Source organism: Cyprinus carpio, chromosome B2 (assembly GCF_018340385.1).
Source record: "Cyprinus carpio isolate SPL01 chromosome B2, ASM1834038v1, whole genome shotgun sequence".
Lineage (NCBI taxonomy): Eukaryota > Metazoa > Chordata > Actinopteri > Cypriniformes > Cyprinidae > Cyprinus > Cyprinus carpio.
This window is the reverse complement of record NC_056598.1, coordinates 2,600,641-2,623,283: the sequence shown is the minus strand read 5'-3', so window position 1 is coordinate 2,623,283 and position 22,643 is coordinate 2,600,641. Positions and strand designations below refer to the sequence as shown.

Genomic DNA, 22,643 nt, shown 5'->3' with positions numbered 1-22,643 from the left:
GTTCCTGTACTTGAGCCTAATGCAAAAACTGTTTCTGTGCTACAGATCAGGTATTTGGAGATAATCTGTTCTTCATTCCCAGATTCAACATTTTGAACGGTAAACTGGAAGCAGTGGTGCTTGATAACAGATACTACGCTGGCGGCTGCTTGCCTCATTTCATCCAAGATGTTCGCTACAGGAAGCCTTATAATATACAGCAGTACACAATAGAGGTATGTCTCATGATGCTTCTGAAGCACTGCGTTTCTGTGTTTCAAAGCACATATTAAACTGACCAAGTCATGTGATTTCAGCAAACAAGGCTTTTGATGCACAAGATGTGGCCACGAATTAAGAATTTGCCACTAGAGGTGTTGATCTTGGGTTAGTTTTTATAATGTAGGTTCAGTTTAACAGACAAACACGTGTGTGTAAATGAAAAATGGCCACGGAAAATGTTGATTGTTTCTAATTGGTCTTGATAGCCACACCCTAAAGCACATAAAACAAACACTGCAAATTAATAAAAGAACCCAAATTATTAGGACGGTCACTTATTTTGCTAACCAAGAAATTGGCAGATTAATTTGTCTGCTAATCAAATTTTATAATGTATTTATTTATTTTGCTGCATGTTTTAAATAATAAAAATATAGACCCAACTGAACAGTGACTTAAAATACATATAAGGGGCAATAATGGGCTAATTATCAGTAACATAGATTACAATCTTATGGTTTTACTGAAATTTGTTCCCTCATTTTAGTTAAATCCACGCATTAATGAAACTTTAAACTGTTTCAATTCATTATGCACAAGATGTGGCCACGAATTAAGAATTTGTTCCCTCATTTTAGCCATGTTTTACTGATTCTTTCCCTTGTTTTAGTTCAGTTGTGTCCATTATTGAACTCAATTAAAATAAGGAAAAGAATTAGTAAAACATGGCCACAACTTTTCTTTTCTGCGGGCAAGCTTTGACCTACTTATTAACATTAGCTCTGATAAAATAATTCATAATTACCAAAACCTCTTTGAGTAACTTGCATTTTTGCACCTGAGATGATTTTTTATACTTCTCTGATACGAGTGTTACCAATGACTCTAGTAACAACTAAAGGCTGATTCGGGACTTCTGTTTGTGTGAAATAATTTACTTTGTTGTTCCCAGACAAAAGGCTCTTATGATTTCACACTGGAGGCATATGAATCTTACAATGAATACTTCAAGAGTGAAACAAAGGCATCTTTGTCCAAGACCAGCGTCTCATTTGGAATTGCTATTCCTAATACTTTTGAGTTCAGTTTTAAATATAATGACCACAAGTACAAGAAGTCAGTGACGAAGATGCGCAACTTTTCAGGGACGGAGAATTTCTATCCTTTTACAAAATTCATATTGTAACTAGATGCTAGGTGGTTTCTTAACTCTCTGGTGTCATGAGAGATAAAGATTAAAAACTAGATTCAGTTTCTGGCTTTGTGCACTGAATTCTTTTATATGTAATATAGATGCTATATATACATATTCTTAACTCTATATATATATATATCATATATAGTATATATATTATTTTTTTTATTATATGAACATATATATATATATATATATATATATATATATACATATATATACATATATATCTATATATATATATATATATATATCATTCTGATCTTAGGGACAGGAATTAAAAAGGTAAAATGGTCCTGAAACAAAATCTTTCTGATCTTTTGAGATCTAACCCTCAAATTTGCCATACAACTTGTTCAGATTTATAGCTTTGATTTCTCACAGTTTAGTGTAAAACGTTTAGGAATATATATATCGACGACCCGCTCCACCCACTTTGAGCTTCAAAAATGCTCTTCGGTAATCTACGGGTAACATCGCGGACACTACGTCCATGTTTTTATAGAGTCTATGTTCTTTCCCCACCAGCCTTTTGCCTTTTATATATTTATATATATATATATACATAAGCGAGATGGCAGGAAAGCATTGGGTGGAGAGAAGGATCAGAAAGGACCTTGAGACAGGAATCAAACTCTGGTCACTGTGAGCGCAGTTTCACTGTGTGTCAATGCACTAACCACAAGGCTATCGGTGCCAACCCCGCCAATGTTTTAAAAAATTTGCCAGCCACCAGCAGCAATTCTGACCTTTTTCACAAAACTTTTAAAAAAAAATACAAATAAATAAATGGCATTGGGTCAAATTTAAAATGATAATAAAAACATAAAGTTGACAAACACCCCCAAAGTCCAGACATTTAATTTGGTTACAAGGCAGTTTTGATTATGTTTATTGTTTGATGATTGCGTTATTTTACATATGCATCTGCTTACATATGGCGCGTTCATATCCTCCTAGAAAATTTGTATTTACGTGTTGGCAAGTCGTAATTATTATGTCAGGTGCGTTCAGATCACTTAAGGTCAGAGCAGTTTGCCGATTTACCTTTTCTTCATAAAATTTTACAAGATCTAAAATTGATCAATAATGTACATCAACCTTAATTGTACAATACCATCATAAATAATAATTGTACAATACTATCATATTTTGTAGATATACTGCAGTGTTAAATTCCTGACCCGGCTGTAAAGCCAATCATGATTTTATTCTGTGTTGCCCTCAGAAAAAGAAATTTCTCCGAGCTCACTCTGAACTTGAGGTAGCACGCTATGCTTTAAAAACATCGAACCTGATGTTACACCCCGAATTCATGTCCCGCTTACAAGCCCTGCCACTGGAATACACATATGGAGAATATCGGCAGCTCTACAGTGACTATGGAACACATTTCATCAGAGAGGCGACTCTCGGTGGAGATTTTGAATATACTATTGTCCTCAATGAGGAGAAGTTAGAGAAATCTGGTAGGTAAAAGCAAGTGATCAAAGCAATGACAACCATGTTTTTCCAAAGGCTGAGCCTATACTGAATATATTGACTTTCATTACAGACTACAAGCTTGAAGATGTCAAGAAATGTGTACAAGTTGGGCTTAAAGGTGGAGCCCTAATTCAGGGGGTGTATATGGGTGCAGGATTTTCAATCGGTGGCTGTAAAGGCCTACTGGACGAGCTTGGAGGTAAGCAAAAGCCACAATTCAGAGGCTCAGATTGAAGAACTTATAAGGTGAAGTGTGCAATTGTTTGATGTTAAAATACGTTCTCCATCCTGTGCAGACCTCCAAATGTGCAGAGACTTCACCAGAGTGTTTAGGAAACCTGTTTGGAAACAACCATTAATTCTATTACCTGCTTGTGAAGCACATTATCTTCTTAAATGTCACTAATGTTTATTTAAAGTCAGCATATGTGTTCTCGCAGACGTTATACGTCAAGGTGTTCCATTACGCTTTTGCAGACCAAGCGATAATGGAAGACATTATTATTGTAATATTACGGTGCTTTGTACTGTAATGTTTTCTCATCGGTGAATGAGAGATGAGGTAACCTGACAGAGTTGCATTCAACCCTCCACCAATGGCGTCTCTCTTCATGACGCTGGTTAGCCTCTGTATTTCGAGGAGGCGTGGCTTTGGAGAGTGATTTGCAGGGAGGGTGGGATATTATGCTTTCAAAGCTAGCCTCTCTGAAATCGATTACTTTACCTTTAAAAATACTATTTTGTCTGGCTATTCAGATTCCAGTAAAATGGGGGAAATGGTGGAAGATGTGTTTATTGTGGTCAGAGGTGGTGACAGTGAAACAGTCTCCCGTCTAGCTGCAAAACAGCTGCCAACTCCAGACATCATGCAGCTGTGGGGCGATGCTGTGTTCTACAATCCAGATTTTGTTAGCAAAAAGGTAACATTGTTCACCCAGTATGTGTTTTCCTTTTTGTTTTTTTTGTTTTTCAGTCCCCCCACCCCCGTTTTAAAAATGGGGGCAGTCGTGGCTTTAAAAAAAGTGCCACCACAAATTGTCTTTTGGTGTTAAAATAGTACTGTCAAAATTGACTAAAGACGCAAAATTAATGGGAGGTGAGTATTAAAAAAATGAACCACACAACGCTATTTACTAACTTTTGAGCTCATCAAATCACTGGCAATTGTGCCATTATTTTATGCTCAAAAAGCATGTCTTAAACTATTTTGCACTTGAAATGGTTGCAAATATTGTTGCTATGAGGAGGCACCAGAGAACAGAGATCGCGTAGTAGAAGGGAGAGGATTACCAGAACACATTATCCGAACATATGTACGTGTTTGTCAGTTAACATGTAACAAGCTGCGCCTGTGTTGTAAGCAGATGACCCACACCTAATGAGCATCAGCTCTGCTTATTTGCGACTACCATAATTTGCACTGCGCTTGGTATATTGCGTTGCTCGATATGTAAATGAGACGTTGTGTCTGTGTTCTTTAATTTGAGCATTGTCAATAAATCACCCACAGAAATTTCCACGCCCATCTGTGCTGTTTTGGAATTGTGCTCTCGTGCTAATTTGCCATGTTTAGTAAATCTGGCCCTAGGTCTGTGGGAAACACTGTGAATAGGTTTTTAAATAAGACTTAAAGGTGGCAATTGGGAGAACATTCTAAAGTTTTGGAAATACTACAAAAAACAAACAAACAAAAAAAACTCCTTTCGATTTACAATTACTAGCCTACACGGGACGGAAGTAGATCGGAAGCTCTAAGAGTTCTAGAATCAGAGTAGGGAATAGGAAGATAAGGGGGGTGAGACCAGATAGTGCCTTTTAAACAAACAGAAGAACTTAGAAGTCAAACCTAAATTTAACAGGAAGCCATTGTGAAGATACTAATTCAGGGGTAATGTGTTCCCTCTTTCTTACCCCCAACAAAAACCTCGCTGCTGCATTTTGCACTAACTGCAGGCGGCATGCACAGTCTGAGGGAGACCAATATATAAACAATTACAATAATTGAATCTAGATTAAATAAGGGTATGAACCACAATTTCCAAATCATTCCTTCCCTTACCAAAAAGTAGTACAATACATACTTAAATGTAATTTTAAACATAATTAAAATAAAAACATAAATACAATTTCTGAAATTAAAATAAATATATACTTAAATGTAATTTTAAGTATATTTCTGAGAAGTACATAAAGCCCATTTCTGAGAAGTACATAAAAAGTAAACTAAAAGCATACTTTCCTATTTTTAGTTTAAAAGAAGTATACTAATAGCACACTTGAATAAACTTCTTTTTCGTAAGGGTTGAAAGAAAATGCTTCATTTTAGCACTTGATCTCAGATTAAAAAGCTACCCTGAACAACAGCACTATCTGTTTATTAAAATTTAATGAATGCAAAATTGCCCGTAGACTCTTTACATAAACTTCAGATGTTCAAGATCAACATGATCTTCAAGGTAGATGACATGGGAGAACCTACAATAAAAACCTCAGTCTTACTCTCATTTAATTGGAGAAAGTTAGTAGAGAGCCAGCCTTAATGTTAGTATAGCATTCATGTGTTTTGTCCAAAGAACATGTTTTATCTAGGCTCAGAGGAAAATGAAACCGAATATGGTAAGAAATACTGTACTTCCAAAAAATAGTGCTCATGAAGCATGTACAGAGAAAACAGCAGCGGTCCCAAAATCGACCCCTACTGAACGCCACATACTAAAGGAGCCAATGTGGAAGAAAAGTCTGGTAACTACACAGCAACTGTCCTGTCCTTTAAATATGACTCAAACCACTGAAGGGCTGTGCCCTGGACACCAACCCAACACTTCAGGCAGTTAAGAAGAATCTCATGGTCAGTTGTATCAAAAGCAGCGCTTAGATCTAATAAAACTAAAACAACATGTGATCCTGAGTCCAAAAGTAATAATATATAGTTTGTAACCTTAAGCTGTGCAGATCTGTTGCTATGGAAAGTCCTAAAGACAGACTGGTACATATCTAAAATACCAAAAGTATTCAAATAAATAACAGAGGTGTGAGTAAACCACTTTCTCTAAAATCTTGGAGATAAAAGGCAGTTTATAAATAGAAGTTGTTATATATTGTGTGATCCAAATGAGTTTTTTCAACAAGGAATGAAGCATTGCATGTTTTAAACTGGTTGGTACTAATCCACTCATCAAGAGGCTATTGATTATAGCTGTTAGACTAGAGTTCACTGTAGAAAAGACATCTAAGGAAGAATAAGGAGAAAAAAAAACCAACAACCAACCACCCTCCCATCATATAAAAAAAAAAAAACAAATAAAATAAATAACAATCAAATTTATAACACAAACACAGAGATTGCGATGAAGAGGTTGTACACTTTACATCTGTTTGTGGATATGAAAGATTTTGATATGTTTCTGGCTTCAGTTGTGCCCCGACACACACACTGTGAACGCTCAAATAATCCAGTATTTCAGTATTGATTCTGTAACATCATTTCTAAATCATGTCAGTTCTTTTTATTTCTTTGCCATGTTTGTCCTTCCTATGATTCAGTGAGAATAACATTTTGGGGCCAATGATTTACATCCAAACCTACTTGCAAATTCGAACACCAACCCTAATTAAACACACCTGGACCAACTAGTCAAGGTCTTCAGACTCACTAGAAACTTCCAGGCAAATGTGTTGGATCTAAAATCTGTAGGAACTCCAGAAGCAGGGTTGGACACCCCTGGTTTAGTAGTTTAAATATTACATACGTTAATATTCTTCATTCTCCCAACCACTTGTCCTCTGTAGGGTTGCAGGACCTCTTTTATTGTGTGATTTAATTTTACTTTGTAAAATCCTGTAATGGTACAGTTAAGCTGTCTTGTTTTTACAGATAGAACCACTCCATGAGTTGGTGCCGTCCCGTGACCCAAATGCTAACATCCTGAAGAAAAACCTGAAGAGAGCTCTTTCAGAGTACCTGAAAGAAACCAGCTCCTGTCGCTGCTCACCCTGTCTCAATAACGGCATAGCAGTGCTCAAAGGTGAGAATAATCAGAAAACACTATCTAAAAATAATAGTTATTTTTATCCGGAAAATAGTTTCATTGAGAGTTCTGAATTGTGTTTCTAAACAAGATAATGTTCTACAAACAAGAGCATTTTAAAGGAAAACACATTAATTAATTAATCTCTTACTTTGATAAATGGGGGATATATGGAATAATTTACTTTTTTCAGGTAGTTTTTAAATATCTAAACATCCCAAGTGTTGGAAGTTCCTTTAATCCTTATGAGATTTTTATTTATTTATTTATTTATTTATTTATTTATTTATTTATTTATTTATTTATTTATTTATTTTTAATAGGCACAAGGTGTGTTTGTATTTGCCCAGCTGGTTTCAAAGGAGTGAGCTGTGAGATAACCAAACGAAAAGGTTTGTCTGTGTGGCCTGTTATCTATAAAAGAGGGATGTTTTTGTCCTGTTCAGAATGCTGCACTTGGTGTGGATGTCCACTGCGTTAGAGAGTTTTCCTATATATGTCATTTTATGATTAGGAGGAATCAGCTCTTTAGAAATGCAGAAAGGATGCTTGTATTAGTACGATGACCTTCTCTTTTGATAAATTAATGCTGTTATGGTCAATGGAAATTATACAGTTTCAGTTGTAAAATACTTATATATATATATACACACACACACACACACACACACACACACACACACACACTCACACACACGCATGCACGCACGCACACACACACACACACACACACACACACACACACACACACACACACACTAAGCTAGTTTTATAGTACATGGCATTGTATATGAATATTGTCGGTTCTTCAGTCTAAAGTCCCCTTGGACAAAAGCTTGTGCTAATATTGTCATGCATTTTTTCTTTTGGTATTATCCTAACGTTTACAGCATTGGCAGTAGATGGCAGTTGGAGCTGTTGGTCTTCATGGTCCACCTGCACGAGAAAGACCCAGACACGCACTCGTCAGTGTAACAATCCAGCACCGCAGAACGGCGGTGTAGCATGCCCTGGGCCAGAAGAGGAATCAGCTGATTGCTTCTAAAATATCTGCCATTTTTCAGTTTCACAAATAACAGTAATGATGTAACAAATAATAGCATTGTTTTGAAATGGATAATGCATACTGACAAAAAATGGTGGGCATATGCACATAAACAATTTTCTTTAACCAGAGCTATAATAAATGGAAAAATAGATGGAAAAAAGTTGAATGCATAGAAAATACTTTCATTATATCATTATATGAAAATATGTCCAGGACAAATTATGCCTTAAAACCAAAAGAGATTATATAAGAAATTATATTTTAAGTTATTATGATTATTATTATTATTCATTACTGTAATGTTTCCAGATGTTTTGCTTTGGGGAAAAATGTTGATCAAGTGATAGGTGAAAAGAGTCCCAGCCATACTCAAGTAAAAGTTGAAATACCTTAGGATGATGATACACGAAGATTACAATCAAAGTGCGCACATCCAGCAGGCCAAAAGCTCAATGTGGCTGCTCAACCACAAACAATGTCAGACAGGAAGAACAAAGCTGGCACACCACAGCTGCAAAAGCAGAAAAAAATATTTATGTTCTCAACACAGGTGACCTTTTGAGCATACAAGCTCTTCATCAGACATGATACACAGGCCAACTTTTTGAGCAATTTTGCTTGGCCACTTTCCCACCAAGAATGGGTAACACATTTCTACATATCTGGATACTTTAAATCAGTAGTAGGCCCTGTGTCTCACCTGGTTGCCTGTTTATGCCAACATTAACCAAAGTTGCCCAGCAATATTGATCAAAAAGCTGCTCCGTGTATCATCAGCCTTACAGTGACAATATAGGCAAAAGATGCACTTGTGCTCAACATCCAACAGAAGACATGCCAGTGAAAACAAGAAACTGTCAATTAGTGAGTAGCGCAACTTCATGTTTATTTTCTGAAACAGAAAAAAAAAGAATGCACACCTTGATACTGCAATAAATCAAATTTGGCACAACAACCACTTAAATACTTGAAAACAATCAAGTCTCCGTTAAGCTCAAGTTCTCACAAAGGGCATGAGGATACCAATATCATTTAAAAAAGTGTTTTCAGGATAATGAATAAATAAAAATATGAAGTAAAATAAATTGTCAAACGCTGCCCTCACTGGATGTGCTGGTTTTGGTCTCATCATTGACTGCAGCTTTGTGCTTATCTAATATATGAAACGCCAGCAATTCAGCGACTAGCTGCTAAATGCATTCGCATTCATTTAAAGCAGCCTTGCTGGCAAGTTAAGGTATGTAAGGGTGAAACGCAAGTCAACTTCAATATCCCATAGATTCCGATACTTAAGTAGAGTATGCTGATATTTAAGTACAGTTACTGTTTCGGGTGTGTGTTCACGGTGTGTGTGTGTGTGTGTGTGTGTGTGTTCACTACTGTGTGTGTGCAGATGGGTTATATGCAGAGCACAAATTCCAAGTATGGGTAAAATTTCACTTTCATATATCCTTTCAAGTGGTTTTGAACAGATACTAATCAATATTCATACTTCAAAGAATTAAAGGCATAGTTCACCTAACAGCTATAGATTATGGTTTATAAAGTTTTTAATATGGATATTTTTATACAAAAACACACCGATTCACTTCAGAAGGCCTTTATTAATCCCCCGGAGCTGTGTGGAGCACATTTTACGATGGATTTATGCACTTTAATTTGCTTCAAGATCACAACTGCCATTTACTACCATTATAAAGCTTGGAAGAGCAAGGACATTTTTTTTTTAATATAACTTCAATTGTATTCATCTGAAAGAAAAAAGTCATATTTACATAGGATGGCTTGAGGGTGAGTAAATCATTGGTTAATTTTTATTTTTGGGGGGAACTATTCCTTTAAAAAAAGATTTTAGTAAATTCTATAGTTTTAGAATAGTGAAGTAGGTTTAGCATTATGTCTATACATATTTTTAACCCTCCTGCCAACCATGATAGTCCAAGTCACATACTGTAGGTCATTCAGGCCCTTCTCTGTGTGACCAGTTCTCAGTGTAAGCTCATCCTGCTCAGAGAATAAAAAATATTGTTTGAAAGTCTGACTGTGAGAAATTATAACTTATCAATATGTTTCCTGATCTAGCTATAAAGCTCTAAACACTTCAACCTTGAGGAAGCTGTGTGTGTCAGTGTCTTTTGTTACAGGATGAGATGGCTCCAGTAAGGTGAACAAATGGCATCCTGGAGTGTATATTATAAACACTTTGATTCTGATTTGAGACAGACATACTGTTTTGTTAGGAAGCATTGGAATCTCGCAATATACTAAGTCCTTCTATTGTATTGGGTAATGATTATCTTCATTACGTCCTACAATACTAGCTTAAATTTCCACAGATAACCACGAACATTAGATCATGACCATTGGACCCATACTAAAATACTGACCCACATATAATGACACTTTACATTTTGTGAAGCAGTCTTGCTGGTCCTGTTTATGAAGCATACACACATAGCAAATTTTCATTACCAACGTAGTTTTTTTTCAAAATCTTAACATCTTAATCAATTATTATATCCATCTGTTGTATTTTCTGATACAGATTGTGTAGAACAGGGCTGGACGACTTCGGCCCTGGAGGGCCACTGTCCTGCAGAGTTTAGCTCCAACCCTAATTAAAACCTCTGCAGGACAATGGCTCTCCAGGACCGAAGTTGCCCAGCCCTGGTCTAGAATGACACTGTCCACATGCTCTTTTGCAATACACAAAATAATTCACTGTCTTTTAGTACCAAAAGTAGTCATATGTTTATGTGCTCTACAGACCAACTTAAGAAATTTCAGTTCCATTTCGGTGAAGTCACATTCAATGTTATGTCGTCACTGACATTAAGGGTCTTAATTGGGAGCCCCAATCACCTCTGAGCATTACAAGAAACGTCCAGTGACTATTGGCGAGTGGAATTTTCATGCCAAGCATCCACTCATTTCGATTTTTGCTTCAAAGTCAATTGTTACATGAGCATGAGATTCATCATTACTATCCACACATCAGCAGGCTTTTCTGCTGCGTTTTGAACGGCATATTCAGTGGTGTGTTCGCCCCTGTTCCTAGCACAAATAATATGGCTATTCTGCAAGTAAATCAGGCTAAGGTGCTCAAATGCGGGGTTGATGCAGGAGCTCCTTGTGACAGCCCCTCCCTGCAAAATCCCCCTGAGTAAGGACCTTCTTTCTTAGGGGCAGGGCACTATTTGGCACCCATGTCCTGATCTATAGAACCTGCATGTCTGGCTCCTGGACAGAATGCGGCAGACCTCGCTGGCCTTTCAAAGGCTGCAATAGACACTACAACTCAGGCCTATCACAAGAGCGCCTTCTACTAGGCAGGCCTATGCTCTGAAGGGGGGTCTGTTCAGTGATTGGTGTTCTTCTCATCGAAAAGACCCACAAAGATGATCAACATCGTGCTTTCCTTCCTGCAGGAAAAGTTGGAGCAGATGCTGTCCCCCTCCACTTGGAAAGTGTATGTCACCGCCATTGCAGCACAACACGATGCAGTGAATGGATGATCCTTGGGGAAGCACAACCTGATTGTGAATTTCCAGAGAGGTTTGAGGAGAATAAATCCTCCCATATTGTGCCAGCTGACTCTCAGGTTACCCAGAGATCCTGGCCTGGTTATGTGCCCAAATTTCCCACTACTCACTTTTGGGATCAGGTGGTGAACCTGCAAATGCTGCCCTTGAGGAGGCAGATCCAGCCCTTGTGAGCTCACTCTGCTCTGAGTGTTACCTGCTCTTGAGCATTGGCGTGCAGCAGTTCTCTAGCAGACAGGTGCAGAGCTGCAGACTGGGCGACACCTAACATCTTCGGAAGATTCCAGTGTGTGGTGTATGAACAGGTAATTTGTGGGAGGAATGGTTTGGTGGCTCTGGTTACAATATTTGCACCTTACCTTCTTCCAGTAAGTTCCCCGTCTGGTGAACCCTGGTCAAAATTCCTCCAGCACCCTGTGGCATTCGGACTCAGTGGAGAAGTCTGTTGCAAGGTCCCATACTTGGGTTGACCGCCATTAATCACCCCTTTTAGTGGAATAGGTGTCCATACATGAGATTTCCCTTTGGTAATCCTGTATGTTCTTTTTCTTGGTAGAGTTTCCCTTGGTAAACCTGTGTCTTTCCCTGGACAGTACTACTGTCAGTCCCTGTTGTGTTCCCCCTGAACTAGGGTCAGGACAGTATGTTAAGCCCGAGACAAACTGCACGTTTTTCAGCTGTCCCAGTCAAAAGACTGGCATCGTGAAACAATTGTGGTGATTTCTGTGATCGTGGCTCCTAATCGTGGTCCTATGTCGTACAGTGAAAGAGGTTCAAAGATGGCCGTTGTCACAGTCTTGTGGCCAAAGATAGCCTACAATAATTTTCTGGCAGTATCAGAAATTCAGCATGTTCATCGCACAGTGTGTTTGCAGTTACGACCCATGTTTACTGACCAACGCGACATAGCGCTAAAACATAAAACTGCTTACCTCAAGCTCTTTTTTCTACCACTTTTGCCGCTCCAACTTTTTTTCAGCACACATAAAAACTACAACTGTCAAAGTGTGATTCATTATGCTCTTTTTGTTTACCACTAGCGCATGCTAATGACATTTTATTCATCTATAGAAACATGCATTGTAGCCTACAAGTCAACAGGTGTCATCATCATAGAGTCTACATGCATGTCGTACCCAAGTTTATTAGATCCATGCCGCACAGTGTGACCAGCACTGATCTTATAGGATTGCTAAAATCGTGCAGTGTGTAGAAGGCTTTAAACTATCCTGAGATCAGTCTTATGTCTCCTCACCCCAACGATTGCTGAAAATGAATTTTATGAAAATGTCAGTGCATCTATTTTGGCTTCCCTAGTAAGACCCTTGTACTTGATATTTTATCTGGCTTACAGGGCATTGGACAGCTTACGGATAGAGGTACATCTGTCCTGGCACGCTTGCTTGCCAGCACCTGGACCATTAATTCTCATAACACAGTCCTGGTTGTGGCGGTTTCCATAGATCCCCCTAATATCAGTGTCGATGTAATGCAGAATATGACTGATTGGAAAGGGAATGTCTCGGTTACAACATGTAACCCTTGTTCTCTGAAGAAGGGGACGAAGTTGTTACATTCCTCATGCCACAACCCTGAACTGTGCTGAATGTCGGGATACTTCTCAGCTCCTCAGCACAAACCTGAATGAGTGGATGCACACCACTCTCTTTTATACCCATATGTATGGGGAGTAGCTTGGCATGCAAATTCCACTCACCAATAGTCATTGCCTATTTCTTGTAATGCTCAGAGTTGATTGGGGCTCCCAAGTGACACCCCTATCTTCAGTGTTGAGACAACATCTCCATTCTCTCCTTCAGGGAACGAGGGTTACATAACGTAACCGAGACATTGTTATTCTTTGAATTTTATTTTATTTTTTTTTGCTTTAAAATCTCAATCACATTCATTAGAAACCTCACTGCAATCAACCACAAGACATTTTTTAAGTGAAATCTTCCTTAAAATTTAACTTTTTTTATTTTTCAGGTTATATCTATGTGCTTTTCTGCCTTCATGTTGATATGACAATATAGAGAGAGACAGCAATTGAAGAGGAACAAGGGGAACATGACCGGAAAAGGATCACAAGCTGGGACTTGAATCCAGGTCATCCAAAAAAGTAACATATTTAAACTAAACTGAACAACATTACCTGGTAAAGGTAAACCCAAACTAGCAGACAGAAGTGGCATTATGCTAGTATAAAACGACAGGACACTGTCAACATGAGTATATTTAGATTTTAGCAACGTTTCTTCTGATTACTGCTTCCTTGACAAGGCAGGCCACCATCTTTTGGCGGGGGGTTATTGCATTCCCGTTTTCGTGTCTTTGTTCCAGACACACATGGCCCCCAAGAGCTCCAGCAGCTCCAGTCTCCATGTGTAGGACCTGTCAAAGCGAAAAATTAACTTAACATACATGATCTGATCTTCAGGACTGAACTTGATAGCCTATTTGAGGCTAAGTATATCCTATCATTCATCATGTTCAGGAAACAAAATCCAGACTCAAACAAAAGTTAAATCAGAAATTGCATATAATTTGGTTGCAAAATATAACATATTGCACATTGTATTGGTGAAGAGATGAGTCTCCAAGCCCATTTGAGCACTTGGGCCAAATACAGGAAATGCATCACGTAATTAGTAAAAGCAAAGTGTTCAAGTGCAAAGACCGGAAGTGTGAGTATTTGGACAAACCCATTCTTTCTTAACCCTGTTCCTCGAGATATGCCAACACTACACATTTTTTACCTTTTCCTAATTAAAAAAGGTTGGGAAACCCAGGTTAAGGTTCGAGTCATGTCCTGATCCCACTTTGACTCCTACTATGCTGTATAGACATTTGCATTTCATTTGGCAGACACTTTTATTCAAAGCCATTTGCAATGCATTCAAGGTTTGTTTGAAACTGCACCTGTCACTAAAACACTGTTATAATATTTATTTCCGATACTTGATTATGATTAGCTGAGCTGCATTTGAAGCTGTAAAATACTTCACAAGCCCTATTATCTGGGGACCCCCCCCCCACACACACACACACACACACACATCTGAATTTCGTGTGGTGCATTCGCATGGGATAAGTGAAGCCTGTGGTTTTACTCAAATTTACTGACTTATGTCCTAAGAAGAAGAAACAAATATAGTTTCATGTCCTGTGTCATTTACATTTCACCAGGTTAAAACCTAATAGCTCAAGCTTCATTCTTGATTTACTTGTAACACCTTGAATTATGATGTGAACCCCCCTCGCTTGATTGTGCACTATTTTGGAAAGGCTATTGCTTGTCTTGCCATTATACTCTAGGTCTAGCTGTATGATATATCATAAATATAAGAACAGTCTTTACCGCATGCTGCAGAGATGCAATTTCGCACAGGACGTGTATATGACCCAGCAACCCCAAATTCGGTGTTAGGCGAAATTTTTACTTTACAAATTACAGAATGTAATAAGAAAACATTATTTAACTAATAAAATACTCGGTGTTAGGCGAAATTTTTACTTTACAAATTACAGAAGGGATTAAGATCACAGACTAAAGGTCATCCTGTGCAAAAAGGTCTATAAACACAACCTTGTGATCTCATTACTTTGGTAAAGTACATTACCTTTTCTTTCCGTCTCCTCACAGGCATCACCTCTGTAACCACTTTTACATATACAACTGCAGTCTGTCCTGGAGAGCACAGGAATGCCATTATTCATACAGGGGGCGCAGTGACACGGGTTGAAGTTCTGCATATACTCTTCCCATGCCATCTTCAAATGGGGCAACTTTGTGCGAAGCTGCTCGGCAGCTGTGCTTAAACGTACCAGCTCATATATTGGTGAAACCTATGATAGAATCACAATGGTCAATAAAACTCTTGCAGGTTACACAAAGAGATAACAACGTATAGAATATAGTTGATATAAAACGTTTCACGAAAGATACTTCTATAAGTCAGCTCTTGTGTATCTACTCAGCCGTTGGCCTCATGGGAGTTTTTTTTTTATCTTATTTCGCCTCTCCGTCTTACTGAATTATTGCCACTCTCAAAACCACCTCTTGCCCGCAGGATGTGAACATCCCCAGTTTTTAAACTAGTAGTCAATTCTGTTGTCCCTGGTCTGCTATCCCTCTTAAACAAATGTCTACTATCTGGTTCGGTTCCTATACAGCACATGCCTGAAAGTGGTCACTGTTACCCCTCTACTCAATTAGACTTCTTTAGATACATCTGATTTAAATAATTTTCATCCAATCTCTGTGGTTCCTTTTATCTCCAAGATTTTGGAAAAAGTTGTGTTGTGCCAACTTCAGTCATTTTTGAATAAGAATCAAATCTCTTGAGATCTTTCAGTCAGGTTTTGAAGCCTTTCCACAGCACCGAATCTGCTCTTTTGAGAGTCTTAAAGGGGTCATATGATGCGTTTTCAAGTTTTCCTTTCTCTTTGGAGTATCACAAGCTCTTGGTGCATAAAGAAGATCTGTAAAGTTGCAAAGTCTAAAGTCTCAAACCCAAAGAGATATTCTTCTTCAAAGTTAAGAGTCAACCCCCCCCCCCCAAAAAAACGGCTCGTTCTAACACGCCCCCACATCTCTACGTCACAATGTGGGAAGATTTACATAACACCACCCAAATGTTCACGCAAAGAAAGAAGACGTAACTTTTATTCTCTCTGTTGCTTCCTTTAGGTTCGATTTTGAGATAGTATGGAGTATTGTTCCATTTTTATGCAGATGACAGTCAGATTTACCTGCCAAAAAAAAAGAAATGGCCCCGCTACTTTACACACTTTACTATCCTGCCTCGACAAGGTCAAACTTTGGCTATTCAATGACTCTAAGACTGAGATTATACCTTTTGGTCCATCTGACAAATCTGAGTTTAATAATTCCGCCATAGGCAATCTGTCTGTTAATGCAAGTTATAACATTAGATGAACATGTATACTCCGTCGTTGCCTCTAGTTTTTTCCAGCTTAGTTCACTTTCTAAAATAAAACATTTTTTTTTGTCTGAAAAGTCTCGAGACAGTTATCAACATTTTTATAACTTCACGTTTGAATTACTGCAATTCTCTGTTATACGGTATCTCCAAGTCTGAGGTAGCTCGACTTCAACTGGTTCAAAATGCTGCAGCTAAATGTCTTAAAAATGGTCACAAATACTGTATGACCACACCACCACCCTCATTTTGTGAGCCCTCCATTGGCTTCCAGTACACTTCAAAATTCTTCTATTTGTGTATAAATGCCAACAAAATCTTTCTTCAAAATACCTGTCTGACTTACGGTGTCCCTATAACCCTCCTAGAAGTTTAAGATCTGGCAACCTAAACAAAATTACTATCGTCATTACTAGCTACTTCATTTTTGAAACGCACTCCTTAATGGTTAAAAATTTTGCTGTTTACTTAATTCATATGCCCTGATCAAACATCATGTTCCAATACATCACCCCAAGAAAAACAAATGCATTCATCAAGTCAAACCATGGGCTTAAGAATATAAGACTTCATCCAAGTGCAACACTATGCTCTCACACTCTTTTAACAGTACAATGTATATGAAATAACTAAAGCATGAAACAACTACATGACAAGTACTGTGTATTAAGTTAGTCAGGCAAATGCACCTCAAACTCAATGAGCGCAGGGTTGTATTTGAGACTCTTTCCCCAGTCCTGGTAACTTTTGGCATCTTTGATAGCCAAACTTCCAGTGCTGGAGCCGGTGTGTCCACCCTTTACAAAGCCCAACACATCCTCAATAGCACTGCTGGACTGATGGTCAACTGTTGAAAATGAAAATAAAATAATACTAAAAAAAAAGTTTAATTTAATAAGTAAAATATAAAACCAAAAGAACTGAAAATGCATGGTGCTCCAAGTTGCTTACCCGTTGTCTTTTTTCCATCTTTTTCACATGATTTTCCTTTTACTGAAATTGTTAGACTCTGATCGAGTGTCAGTCCCAAAGATGAACCAATGCATGATCCTATTTGTGACCCAGTCATTTCTAATAGTGAAAAGAACGTGGTGAAGAAGTTAGTTTTTCATACTTTAACAGAGTTAGTCAAATACAGTTCAATCATTTATTTTTGATACACTGTCTATTTTGTTTTTCTTGTAAATATAATTTTCATACCATTTCTTTGCATGGCATTCTTGTTCACAACAGCAACATAATCCAGGACTCCACCCATGGTACCCTCTGTGACATAGTGTGTGCCATATTCATTGAAAAACTGGGAATATGCACCAAAATCATATTGATCAGGCAGATCACCCAGAGCCCAGAGCATGTCCTCGTCCAGAGTCAAGTCTCTGCTTCTCATCTTAAACTGAGCTGTTTGTACTGTTGACAACAGCCTGACAAAGCCCACCTCCTAAACATGCAAAGAAGACATGCAAAAATTAAAATAACTGAAATGCTGCAGTTTCCAAGGCATTATCCAGACTATATTGTGAGGTCAGAAAAACAAAATGAGTTGAAGTCATGCAGTCGGTTGAGTTAAACTCAGCTCAAACTGAGAGCAATTTACAAGCTTACACTTTTAAGGATAACCAATAAAACATACGAATGAAAGTAAATGCATGCATATCAGTATTTTGGATCCATGCATTAGGTCTTAAAGTGACAGCAGCCTATACTAAACCTGCTTCTGTCTGTGTCAATGTTAATCAAACAACAAAAGACAGAGAGTCAACAAGACTGAATAACTTTTGTAACTTTAATCAATCTATATTTAATTTATACTGTGAAATGTTATTTTATTCAGTTTCTGTACCTGAATACTACTAGATCTGGGTTAAAAATTAACATTTCCATTAAGAGGCAATATTTGCCCCCTGGAACTGATTTCTAGTGGCATTTCTACATTTGTGAGCGCAGTTTTTATAATTACCTTATTATTATAATCACCATACTATGCTGTCTTTAATGTCAAGTGCTTACATTAACTCAATCAATATTTGACTGATCTCTGTGTGAATGTCCACAAAACTGGATGACTTTCTGAGTGTATATAAACCATAGGCTATTTTAGAAAGGAACATTTAAAAGATGAAAAAGAGGAATTAGGGAGAATCAATAAATTATGAATAAGTAATTAAATAATATGTAATCATGTAATCAATAAAAAGTAACTGTAGTCTGATTATAAGTATTTTAAAAAAGTACTTTATTTTTGGAATCTGATTACATGTAATCAGTTACTACCCAGCACTGCTGGTATATGGTGACAATAAAGGAAGTTAAGTAGATATATTAGCCAAAATGTATTACTTTACCTTATTAGCGTATTGTGATATGTTGCGTAGAAACTTGAATTCAGCACTAACATCATGACCAATTTCCACAAAAGCGACTCTCCTCGTTATACCAGCGTTAAAGGATATTTCTCTCTGCCTTGCCTTTAGAAAGCTAACAGCATCTTCATAATAATCTGATGCTTCCACGGTAGTCGCTTGTGCCTAGCAGAGACAATAACATCAGTCAGTGGGTGCTTCTTGCTTAGAAGGCTGTGTTCTTCCTAAACCAGTCCTTCTGAGGCTTCCAGAGTCCTTCTCAACACTAAATGCTAGAATGAAGGAGCCAAGTGTGCCATAAAGGACTCCACCTGCACGGTTATTTTGGTAAAGTGGAAAGCACAAAACAAAGGCTGCCTTTTTCAGATTCAGGTGTCCTTTGATTATGATGTGGCAGCCGAGATATGCAGAGGTTCTAACCACATCTTTATAAATGGGTTTAAGAATCCATCATTAAAAAAACCCCCAAAACAACACTTGTTGGGTCCCCCATACAGCCTCAGAGTTTAAATGTAGGAAAAATATAAAGTAGTTTCATGTTTACAGTCCCAACCAACTTGGTGGCTTTAAAGCATAAAATATGGCTATAAAACATGAAACATTCAGTATGTTGTCTCCCCTTAAATTACACTATCCCTAAAGTAACATACGCCAAAATAGTAGTGTTTATTAATTCTGAAAGGTTGCATTTCACTTAATAAAACTAAGTTTCAGATTTAATATGTACCCCGTTTTTTCATGCTTTGTATTGAATTTGTAAGCCTTCTGAAGCCATAATATAGATATGCACTATGAAGTTATTTATATACATAACACAAAGTGACTAAGAATCTCTCTCTCTCTCTCTCTCTCTCTCTCTCTCTCTCTCTCTCTCTCTCTCTCTCTCTCTCTCTCTCTCTATATATATATATATATACAGTATGAATGGGAAAGAAAGAGCAAGTCAGTTCTTTTGTGTGATATCAAAGTACCAGAGACATGAGATAATACCATTATTTGATATGAGAGGAAGTTGTGAGGTTTCCGGTAATATTTTTCAGCATCATCATAACTGAGGTGTTCACAGAAAGGATCGTACGTGAGTTTCCGCCACTCCCCATTATAGATGTATTCACAAACGCCTCCGAAGTATGTTGGGTCCAGAACACGATTCATAAAATCACCAGATAAGGCATTATATCTGATGAAATATAACAAAGTCATTTTAAAATTAGGACACGTGTACATCATGTAGTATGTGTTTAAAATATATTGAAATATAAATATACCACACATGTGATAGGTGTGGATTTAATCACTTTTCTGGATGTGAAACCAATACAGTATGTCAGCTACAGATTTCAGTTTCCAGCATAATTACTGATATTTAGCAGTAAGCACCCAAAAGATCAGTCTGCTATATGGTTTACCCTTGAGTGGCTTTTTCAGATCCTGGTATAGTCAGCATGTCGGTACATTTGGTTTCTCTTCTGTTTATCACTTCACAGTCAGTCTCATCTTTTTGACTCACACAGTCTATTTCATCATTGCATCGGAGCTGCTGTCCAACACAGCGTCCTGCGAGAACACATACAGCATGCAACATATTCAAAAGACATACAGACAAACACATAAAGATGAATGCAGGCAGAAATATCAACCTTTGGGCCCACAAGCAAACATGTCCCCACAGTGGTCTTCTTGTATTTGACAATCGCCCTCTTCTGGACATTGTCTTTCATCCCACTGACTGTGCACACACTTCTGCCCACCAAACTGAGACGCTCTCTCCAAGTACTGGAAACGAATCTGTGAAACATAAATTTTCAGTTATCATCAGCTTATAAGTGTCCATTAACAGTTGCAACAAATATACTGGACAGTTAAACGTGATTTCATTTAAATGGTATTAAAATGTTTGCATGTTTTTTTTTTTTTTTTTGCATATTATGCATTTATATATGTAATTTTTTTTTAAATGCATACATCAGAAGCATATATATATATACATATATATATATATATATACATATACATATATATATATATATACATATATATATATCTATATATATATATATATATATATATATATATATATATATATATATATATTACAGTAACAGACCAAAAGTTTGGAAACATTACTATTTTTAATGTTTTTGAAAGAAGTTTCTTCTGCTCATCAAGCCTGCATTTATTTGATCAAAAATACAGAAAAAAATTTAATATTGTGATATATTATTACAATTTAAATAATTGTTTTTAAATTTTATTATACTTTAAATTAACATTTATTTCTGTGATGCAAAGCTGACTTTTTAGGATCATTATCACATGATCCTTTAGAAATCATTCTAATATGATGATTCATTATCAAAGTTGGAAACAGTTCTGCTGCTTTATATTTTTTCAGAACATGTGATTTTTTTTAGGATACTTTGATGAATAAAAGTAAAAAAAAAAAAAAAAAAAAAAAAAAGAAGCTATGTTTTTAAAATATAAATATTTTTTTAATAATAATATACACTACTCATCAATAATTTGTCATTCATTTTTTTTCTTTCTTTTTTAAAAAAAAAAAATAAAATCAATACTTTTATTCAGCAAGGATGTGTTAAATTGATAAAAAGTGATAGTAAAGAAAATATATTATTAGAATATAATATTATTAGAATTTTTTTTTTTTTTGAATAAATGCAGTTCTTTTTAACCTTTTATTCATCAAATATATTAGACAGCAGAACTGTTTCCAACACTCATAATAAATCAGAATATTAAATGATTTCTAAATGATCATGTGATGGACTGGATGTTACATGTGACACTGAAGGCTGGAGTAATGATGCTGAAAATTCAGCTTTGCATCACAGGAATAATTTTTTTTTTAAGTATATTCAATATTCAAAACTATTATTTTAAGTTGTAATAATATTTCACAATATTACTGTTTTTTCTGTATTTTTGATCAAATAAATGCAGGCTTGATGAGCAGAAGAAACTTCTTTCAAAAACATTAAAAATAGTAATGTTTCCAAACTTTTGGTCTGTACTGTACATATACTGTATATATATATATGTATGTGTGTGTGTGTGTGTGTGTGTACCCATATATACCAATATGTAATAAATAAACAAATATTTACAATTTTCCTCTGCTGCAATGACAGATATACGTATAACTTAATTTTTACCAGATTTTTTTTTTTTTTTTTTTTTTTTGTGGTAAAAAAAAGGGAAAAAAAAGTTTTGAAGTAAAAATAATTTTTAGTTTAATAATTCATGAAGGGTTAAACATGAAGATTTTCTTTCCAGAATTAACAAATGTATCATTACAACAGACAAAATAGAGACTTTCTTTTCCATATCTGTTGGATTCTTTGAATTTTACGTGACTATAATTAGGTTTAAAGAGTTTTTACCGTCCTATCTCTGCATGAATCGCAAGGTGACCACTGCGTCCAGCTCTTGAGCTTACAGTCAATAGGAGCGGGGCTATTAACTCCTCTGGTGTGTCTTGAAGATGTGTTAGCCCTGCTGAGACAAAATATGGTGACATGGTATAACACGAAAGGCTCCTGAAATGAAGTATATATTACCTGTTGCTTGATGATTGTAGGAAGTCATCAGTAAATCTGGCAGAAATATGGTGACTGAAACATGATAAAACAAATCCAAATGCACAAATAGAAAACACAAATCTGCTCATTGCTGAAATAGTTGGTTTGAGATTGATTGAGTCTTCTGGGTCCAGTCTGCAAATTGTTTGTCAGCATTATTAATGATTGACATGGTTTTTTTGAGGGGGGAAAAACTGACTTTTGCCCAGAATGCTCCACCTCCAAGCAAATACATG

The 22,643-nt window shown here is 36.7% G+C and overlaps 2 protein-coding genes across 4 annotated transcripts in view; one reads left to right on the top strand and one right to left on the bottom strand.

Moving 5' to 3' along the window:
- LOC109054711 (complement component C8 beta chain-like) overlaps window positions 1-8,923 on the top strand; it is a 40,099-nt gene extending 31,176 nt beyond the window's left edge. For both annotated transcript variants that reach the window (XM_042717727.1, XM_019071946.2), the window contains 8 exons: window positions 83-215; window positions 1,154-1,351; window positions 2,625-2,865; window positions 2,952-3,080; window positions 3,638-3,801; window positions 6,756-6,906; window positions 7,233-7,301; window positions 7,800-8,923. In XM_042717727.1, the coding sequence (XP_042573661.1) occupies window positions 83-215; window positions 1,154-1,351; window positions 2,625-2,865; window positions 2,952-3,080; window positions 3,638-3,801; window positions 6,756-6,906; window positions 7,233-7,301; window positions 7,800-7,954 (1,240 nt within the window). In that variant the 3' untranslated portion in view covers window positions 7,955-8,923. The remainder of the gene's footprint in view (window positions 1-82; window positions 216-1,153; window positions 1,352-2,624; window positions 2,866-2,951; window positions 3,081-3,637; window positions 3,802-6,755; window positions 6,907-7,232; window positions 7,302-7,799) is intronic.
- A 4,433-nt stretch (window positions 8,924-13,356) lies between these two features.
- On the bottom strand, window positions 13,357-22,570 carry c8a (complement component 8, alpha polypeptide). Of its 2 annotated transcripts, none has more exons than XM_042717721.1 (11): window positions 22,387-22,570; window positions 22,210-22,324; window positions 20,449-20,596; window positions 20,218-20,365; window positions 19,799-19,988; window positions 18,791-18,973; window positions 17,646-17,886; window positions 17,397-17,516; window positions 17,135-17,292; window positions 15,123-15,348; window positions 13,357-13,893 (listed from the first exon to the last, which is right to left on the bottom strand). In XM_042717721.1, the coding sequence occupies exons 1-11, from the start codon at window positions 22,494-22,496 to the stop codon at window positions 13,745-13,747; spliced, it is 1,788 nt and encodes a 595-aa protein (XP_042573655.1). In that variant the 5' UTR covers window positions 22,497-22,570; the 3' UTR covers window positions 13,357-13,744. The 2 variants fall into 2 exon arrangements, with proteins under 2 accessions (XP_042573655.1, XP_042573656.1); XM_042717722.1 differs by having other exon boundaries at window positions 22,210-22,321.
- Between the last annotated feature and the right edge of the window lie 73 nt (window positions 22,571-22,643).

What these genes read in the sequence shown, in the direction of transcription:
- c8a (XM_042717721.1), bottom strand. Translation starts at nt 22,496, where the DNA reads ATGAGCAGATTTGTGTTTTCTATTTGTGCATTTGGATTTGTTTTATCA. An exon ending in CTACAATCATCAAGCAACAG is followed by an intron (nt 22,325 to 22,386) that starts GTAATATATACT and finishes ATTTTGTCTCAG; the next exon opens with CAGGGCTAACACATCTTCAA. An exon ending in TGAGGAGACGGAAAGAAAAG is followed by an intron (nt 13,894 to 15,122) that starts GTAATGTACTTT and finishes TCGCTTTGACAG; the next exon opens with GTCCTACACATGGAGACTGG.